The 8509-nt window shown below is 40.7% G+C and overlaps 1 protein-coding gene across 1 annotated transcript; it reads right to left on the reverse strand.

Moving 5' to 3' along the window:
• Nucleotides 1-2755: 2755 nt before the first annotated feature.
• Nucleotides 2756-3472, reverse strand: LOC107016907. The gene has a single exon (XM_015217226.1). It carries the CDS (start codon nt 3470-3472, stop codon nt 2756-2758), a length of 717 nt encoding a protein of 238 aa, XP_015072712.1.
• Nucleotides 3473-8509: the final 5037 nt, after the last annotated feature.

Consider the following 8509-nt stretch of genomic DNA (forward strand, 5'->3'; position numbering starts at 1 on the left):
ATGGTGCGTATTGCCCATGAATAAAGGATGTGTGCTTGTTGCACGAAATTCAGATTGGTGCGTATTGCACGAAATTCAGATGGGTGCTTATTGCACATGAACAAAGAATGATGCGTATTGCCCATGAATAAAGGACGTGTGCTTGTTGCACATAATTCATATTGGTGCGTATTGCACGAAATTCAGATAGGTGCGTATTGCACATGAACAAAGAATGGTGCGTATTGCCCATGAATAAAGGACGTGTGCTTATTGCACAGAATTCAGATTGGTGCGTATTGTACGAAATTCAGACAGGTGCGTATTGCACATGAACAAAGAATGGTGCGTATTGCCCATGAATAAAGGACGTGTGCTTGTTGCACGGAATTCAGATTGGTGCGTATTGCACGAAATTCTCGCATTGATAGGCAAAATGCGAGTAGAATGAGATGAAACACCAAACATTTGAAGACTTTGGAGATCTTTCTTTTTGTGATGTTTCCTTTTTGACTTGTAACCCTGCATTTTTTCTTTCTGTGTTGAGCAAATGAAAGAGAAAATTGTTAGTTTAAAATGGTGGTTGGTTTGTGGCCTTGGTTCTCCAACAACTTGACCATACTCACGATCAATTTCTCCAACTTTACTACAACTCCTTGGTTAAGCAACCTTTGAAGTTCCCTCTTTGTTAACTAGGGGCCTTGATCTTTTGGTACTACCAAATATCATGGTGCGAGTGATGTCCCAAAGAATGATGACCTTCATGAATTTTCAGTGAAGATCTGAGGTGTTTTTAGTCCTTGGTCAATGGCTTGTCAACTCAGATACTCAGTTTTACTTTTGGGAACCCGTAGTAAGCTTTGCACTCTTTACTTTATTTTGTCAAGAGATTATATCAAAAGATAAGAGAAAAAATAAATAAATAAAATTATCAACTTAAGAGTAGGAAATATTGGATCAAGAAGACTATAAACTTAATGAAGGATATTCCTTTAAAAATGAGAAAGAGAACTTATCTGGAGGCATATGTCGACTTTGATTGAACCATGACATGCACTTGGACTTGCCCCCTGATCCGTTTGAGTTTTTTTTTTTTAGTTCTCAAAATCTGAGTCATCGTCAATTGATCTATGTACCCTTTATGCATAGGTGTCCAGAAATGATCATCTTTGCAGATTTCATTCATGATGTTCTCTCCCTTTATCTTAAGGTGCCCGTAGGATTTTCACCTATAAGATTTTATTATTATTTTTTCCGTCTTATGATGCCTGTGAAGGTTTTCACCGATAAGACTCTCTCTCTCTCTCTCTCTTTTTTTTTTACTTACTTACTTACTTATGGTACCCCCAAGGGTTTTCACTCATAAGTTTTTTTTTTCGATGTTGCCTTTGATGATTAATATCATTTGCAGATTTGTCTAAAAAGTCGGTTGCCAAAATCAACAGAATTACAATCTGACATTATTCTTCATAAAAAAAAAACTAAAACAATGCCCCAGTTTTCTGTAAATACTGGAAAACTAATTTTTTTTTTGATATGACCGATCCCCTAAAGGGTTGCCTACGTATCCTTTCGGAATCAGGTCAAACGTAGTTCATAATTTTCAATGAGAGATTCTTTTTTTTTGAAGAGGTGCCTTTGTTCTTTCAACCCCAAACTTGTCGCAGAACCTTAAAATGCATTAGATGTAGTATCTTTTGACTGAATCTACATTAACAATTATGCCCGTGATTTTTCCTTCCACATCAGTAAGGTGCATGGCTCCTTTGGACAATACTTCCTTGATAAGATATGGACCTTGCCATTTTGGGCAAACTTTCCCTTGGCTTCTTCTTGGTGCGGGAGAACGCGCTTTAAGACCAGTTGACCTACTTCAAAGTGTCTTGGGTACACCTTTTTGTTGTATGCACGAGCAATCTTTTGCTGATAAAGCTGACCAAAACAGACAGCCGTCAATCGTTTCTCGTCTATTAATGAGAGTTGCTCTAGTCGGGTTTTGACCCATTCAGTATCTTCAATTTCAGCCTCGACAATAATTCGAAGAGATGGAATTTCGACGTCTGCTGGAATCACAGCCTCAGTTCCATACACCAGCAAATAAGGAGTTGCACCAATCGATGTACGCATTGTCTAGTGCCTTGAACCATCCTTCTGAGAATCTTTTTGATATTCTTGTTGGCTGCCTCCACAGCTCCGTTGGCTTTTGGTCTGTATGGAGTAGAATTGTGGGGCACAATTTTGAACTGCTCGCATACCTCCTTCATCAGATTACTATTGAGGTTTGCAGCATTATCTGTGATGATAGCTCTTGGGATACCAAATCGACAAATAATGTTTGAATGAACAAAATCCACGACCTCCTTCTTAGTGACTGCTTTGAAAGTTATCGCCTCCACCCATTTGGTGAAGTAATCAATTGCAACCAAAATGAATCGATGTCCATTAGAGGCTTTTGGCTCGATTGGTCTGATTACATCCATTCCACATGCAACAAAGGGCCAAGGAGCAGCCATGGGGTGCAACTCTGAATGAGGTGAATGAATGAGATCTCCATGGATTTGACATTGATGACATTTTTTCACAAAGTGAAAGCAATCTCTTTCCATGGTAAGCCAATAATACCCCGCCCGGAGTATCTTTTTTGCAAGGACATATCCATTCATGTGTGGTCCACATACCCCAGCGTGCACTTCATTCATAATTTTCTCGGCTTCTTCAGCATCCAAACATCTCAATAAATTCAAATCCGGAGTTAGTTTATACAAAACATCCCCGCTCAAAAAGAAACCATTAGCCAGACGTCTATAGTTCTTTTTTGGCTTTTGTTGGCATGTTCGGGGTATCTCCCTGTCTTCAAAAAATTCTTGATGTCTGAGTACCATGGCTCACCATCAGGTTCTGCTTCCACTGTATTACAATAGCCATGTTGGTCCCGAACTTGAATCTCTAATGGGGTGATGTAAGTGTTTCCAGGATAGGGAAGCATTGAGGCCAAAGTAGCCAAGGCATCGGCCAAATCATTATGAAACCTGGGAATGTATCTAAACTCGATGTACCTGAACCTTTTTCTAAGATCTTCCACACTTTGTCTATATGGAAGGTGCTTGAGGTCTCGAGTTTTCCATTCGCCTTGAGCTTGTCGGAAAAGCAAATCAGAATCTCCCAACACAATTAATTCTTGCACACCCAAATCTATTGCCATATTTAGACCCATGATGCAAGCTTCATACTCAGTCGTGTTATTTGTACAAAAGAAGCGAAGTCGAGCTGTTGCAGGGTAATGTTGCCCTGTGGGCGATATTAAAATTGCCCCAATCCCTGTGCCTTTTGTATTGGTTGCTACGTCAAAGTACAATTGCCAGGCTTGATTTCCATTTGAACCTACTTCCTCAATTGAGTTAATCTCTTCATCTGGAAAACATGTATCCAATGGTTCGTAATCACCATCAACTGGGTTCTCTGCCAAGTGGTCTGCCAAAGCTTGGGCTTTCATTGCAGTCGAGTGACATATATAATGTCAAATTCAGTGAGCAAAATTTGCCATTTCGCGAGTCTGCCAGTTGGCATTGGCTTATGAAAGATGTACTTTAAAGGATCCATCCTTGATATGAGGTAAGTTGTGTAGGACAATAAGTAATGCCTTAACTTTTGAGCTACCCAAGTTAGGGCGCAACACGTCCTTTCCAAAAGGGTGTACTTGACCTCATAACTAGTGAATTTCTTGCTCAAGTAGTAGATAGCCTGCTCCTTCCTTCCTGTAGCATCATGTTGACCGAGAATACACCCAAAGGAATTATCTATTACTGAAAGATATAGAAAGAGAGGCATGTCAGGTTCAGGCGGTACCAATACGGGAGGGTTGGACAAATACTCTTTGATTTTTTCAAAAGCTCGTTGACAATCTCCGGTCCATCTGACAGCAGCATCCTTCTTCAAAAGTTTGAAAATGGGCTCACATGTGGTTGTGAGTTGAGCAATAAACCTGCTGATGTAGTTCAATCTACCAAGTAAATTCATGACTTCGGTTTTATTTTTCGGGGATGGCAAATCTCGAATGGCTTTTATTTTGGAGGGATCCAATTCGATTCCCCTTCTACTGACAATAAAACCCAGAAGTTTTCCAAATGGAACTCCAAATGCACATTTTGCTGGATTAAGCTTGAGGTCATATCTTCGCACTCTTTCCAAGAATTTTCTCAGATCTTGCACATGATCAACTTGTATTTTAGACTTGATGATTACGTCATCGACGTATACTTCAATTTCTTTATGCATCATATCATGGAACATGGTGGTCATAGCTCTCATGTAAGTCGCCCCAGCATTTTTAAGACCAAATGGCATGACCCTGTAGCAATAAGTTCCCCNTAAACGGCATGACCCTGTAGCAATAAGTTCCTCATGGAGTGGTGAAAGCAGTTTTCTCAGCGTTCTCTTCATCCATCAAGATTTGATGATACCCCGCATAACAGTCCACAAAAGATTGCATTTCGTGTGTTGCACAATTATCAACTAGGATGTGGATATTTGGCAATGGAAAGTTGTCTTTTGGACTAGCCTTGTTCAAATCCCGATAGTCAACACAAACTCTTGTCTTTCCATCCTTTTTCGGCACAGGAACAACATTTGCCAACCAAGTAGTGTAACGAATAACTTGGATCACCTTTGCATTCAATTGTTTCATTATTTCTTCCTTGATTTTTTCACTCACGTCCGGTTTGAATTTCCTTCTTTTCTGTTGGACGGGTGGACAATCAGGATAAACTGGCAACTTATGAACCACTAAATCAACACTCAAACCTGGCATGTCATCATAAGACCAAGCAAATACATCTTTGTATTCAAACAAAAGTTGTATTATTGCCTCTCTAATTTCCTGATTGATATGTAAACTTATTTTTATTTCCTTAACATCCTCGGAACTTCCCAAATTGATTGTCTCAGTTTCACTAAGATTAGGCTTCGGTTTGTGCTCAAACTGTTCCAGTTCCCTATTAATTTCCCTAAAAGCCTCTTCTTCATCATATTCCACCTCTTGACTTGGTGATTCAAGAATAAACAACTCTTTGAAATCAGGGAGTGAATTCCGCATGCAATCAAAGTCGTCATTTAAAGAACTGAAAAATAGAGAATAAGAATTAAGGGAGGAAAAAAAACAAAATTTACTATGAAGCTGAAATTTCATTTCATTGACATCAAAAAGGGAAAGAAGGGTTGACAATAACAAAATACTTTGAACTATTCGAACCACAACCCTGAGAACAACAAAATACAAAAGAGTAGCAAAACAAACTACAACGACTCCTTCCTTATGGGGAAAAGAGTGGCTTCCCAATTGCTTAACTCAACACTTGAGCCCACGAGCTGCATATTGGAATGACTTGTGCCTTCACCAACTTGGACCATATTTACTTCACAAAACAACTGACTGAGATCCTCAATAATTTCTTCAATGTCTTCAAGAGTGAATGAATCTTTCAATTCTGGACCCTGAGGTTTGATAAAAGAATGAGAAATATGGGGAATCGGTTGTGGCAACGACCAATCAATCCTTTTGTGGTTCTTAGCTTTATCTCCATTTCTCTTGCTTTGTTTGTATCCAAGTCCAGAGGTGCCTTGGTTTCCTAAAAGAGTAATGGGATCCACGATTCCTTGCGAATATACTCCCAAACCTTTACCGGGTTGATAACCATATTTGAGCATCGTCGTTGCTACCATTGAAGCGGAAGAAGAGATACATGATTGGATGATCAATTCTCCTTATTTAAAGCGATCGACTGATACAACCTCAAAATACTGGTAAACAACAGAATCACATCCTTCCTTTGCCTCAATGTATGGGACGGATGGATCTCTGTAAATAGGTGAATCATCTTCCCCATGAACAGTGATTTCCTGATTGTTATATTCAAACTTGACAACTTGATGTAGAGTTGATGGGAAGGCTCGAGCCATGTGGATCCATGGCCTTCCTAGTATAAAATTATAAGATGTTTCCATATCCATTACTTGGAACACAATCGTAAAGACTACTGGCCTAATTGTCATGTTTAACTTGATTTCACCAATGGTATCCCTCCTTGAGCCGTCATAAGCTCGCACAATACATTACTGGGGCGAATTCTGTCAGTGTTAACTTTCAAGCTTTGCAGCGTAGAAAGAGGACATATGTCTACCCCTGACCCTCCATCTATCATGACACTCTTTACATAGTAACCTTCACATGTCACTGTAAGATGCAAAGCTTTGTTGTGTCCAGCTCCCTCCTTGGGCAACTCATCATTACTGAAAGTGATGGCGTTTGACTCGAAGACGCGCCTGGTCATATTCTCCAACTGATTTACTGTGGTCTCTTTTGGTACATGTGCTTTATTCAAAACCTTATTCAACACAAGACGATGTTCTTCTGAGTGCAAAAGTAGAGACAACAATGAAATCTGTGCAGGCGTCTTCTTCAATTGTTCTACGACAGAATAATCTGGAACCTTAAGCTTTTTTAGAAATTCTACATTTTCTTCTTCAGTAACCTCTTTCTTTAGTGGTACTTGGATATTTTCAGTCATCTTGCCTTTTCTTAATTCTTCTGGAGAATAACATTTTCCAGAGCGTGTCAAACCTCCCGATTCATCAACTTCTTCGACAATATCCTTTCCTTGATAAACCACTGCGGTGTTGTTATAGTTCCAAGGGACAGCCTTTGAATCAATTACTGGAAGCTGTTGAACGGGCTTAACAAAAATAGGCTCTTTCAACTTGGTCAAGCCACTTTGATCATGTTGTGTTAATGAAAAGCCTTTTGATACATACAACTTTGGCGTAGCTGCTCGAACTTCAATCCCCTTTGAAACCCCCGGGACGCACAAGACTTTGGTGTCAAGATTGACACCTTCCGCACTCAGAGATGCAACTGGTTCTAAACTCTTCATTGACTTGTCTTCTTCTCCAATCTTTCTAAACAACTTTCCCATTTTTCTGAGGAGTTTGTACTCTTGATCATCACAAACCATACCCACTAAGCTTTTTCAGCTGGAAGTGGGTTATTGGTCACATTGGGAGTGTTTTGATCATCTGTCACAACAACAACTCCATGCTCGATCAATTTCTCTATTGCTCCCTTCAAGGTCCAACAATTATCAGTGCTATGTCCTGGTGCTCCTAAATGGTATTCAAATCTTTCATTGGCTTGGAAACCTGGAGCATTTGGATTCAGACGATGTGGTAGGATACACTCAATCGCTCCTATCTTTCTTAACTTTTGAAACAAGCTGGAGTACGACTCCCCCAATGGAGTGAATTTCTTTTTCTGTGCTTGATCTTGAGCATAATTCCGCATAAGAGGAGAGTTGTAAGGGACCTGATAAGGTGGCCGTTGTGGGCGAAAGTTTCCTTGAGATGGGGCCCAAAAATGTGGGCGATTGGGAGGATGCACATATGACTGAGCATTTAAGACCGTGTACGGAGATGGAGATACTGGATATTGAGGGGCATAAGGGTAGTAATGCTGAGGATAGCTAAGTTGTCCCTGAACTGATGTGTAAGGACAATTAGACTTTCTCTGAGCTCCCCTTGACCCTGATGCTAGTGAGATAACTTCCTCTTTCCTTTTACGATTTCCAAAACTTGTTGAACCACCTTGAATGGCCTGTGTGGTAGCTTTGATTGCTGCCTGGCTCACGATCCTTCCTGTTTTGAGACCACTTTCGACCATTTCCCCAATTTTGATTGCTGTGTGAAACGGTCTTCCCATTGCGGCTGTGAGGTGGTGGAAGTAGTCAGGATCTTGAGCCTCTATAAAGATATCAACCAATTCTTGCTCATTTAATGGGGGCTTAACTCGGGCTGCTTGTTCCCTCCATTTGATAGCATATTCTCTGAAGCTTTCACTTGGTTTTTTTCTTGTATTGGAGAGTGTATTACGATCTGGCATAATGTCGACATTGTACTGAAATTGTCTAACAAAATCTTGAGCCATATCATCCCATATGTGCCAGTGGGAAATCTCTTGATCTATAAACCATTCTGAGGCAACAATTCTTCTTTACCCCCTGCACCCCGAAGTTGATTACAGTATCTCCTAATGTGGGCTATGGGATCCCGTGTCCATCATACTTATCAAACTTCGGGGTTTTGAACCCAGGTGGACGGTGGACATTTGGGAACATACACAAGTCTTTGAATGCGACACTTTTGTGCCCTCCTAACCCTTGCATGCTCTTCATGTGTTGCTCGATGCTTTTCATTTTTTTCAACATTTCTTCTTGCTCTGAGCCTGGAGTGGGCCTCTCAACATCAATGGGGGAACCGAACTGAACAGAGTTAGGGCCCCCAAATGCTATCCCAGGAGTATAGTACTGCTCCGGATGAGTGGTGAACTGTCCGTCTTGAGCTGCTCTTTGCGTCACAGTCGGTTGTAGGAGTGTATAGACCGGTGCAGCTGTTGTGACAGTGGGAGTATTCCTAAATGGAACGCCTTGAGGACGTGTTGTTGATGGCCCGGCCCCACAATTGTCAAATGGACCATACCCTGGAG

This window comes from Solanum pennellii, chromosome 4 (genome assembly GCF_001406875.1).
Source record: "Solanum pennellii chromosome 4, SPENNV200".
NCBI classification, from domain to species: Eukaryota; Viridiplantae; Streptophyta; class Magnoliopsida; order Solanales; family Solanaceae; genus Solanum; species Solanum pennellii.

Bases quoted from the DNA above. Each gene is read 5' to 3' on its own strand.
- LOC107016907 (XM_015217226.1), bottom strand. From the start codon at position 3,472: ATGAAAGCCCAAGCTTTGGCAGACCACTTGGCAGAGAACCCAGTTGAT.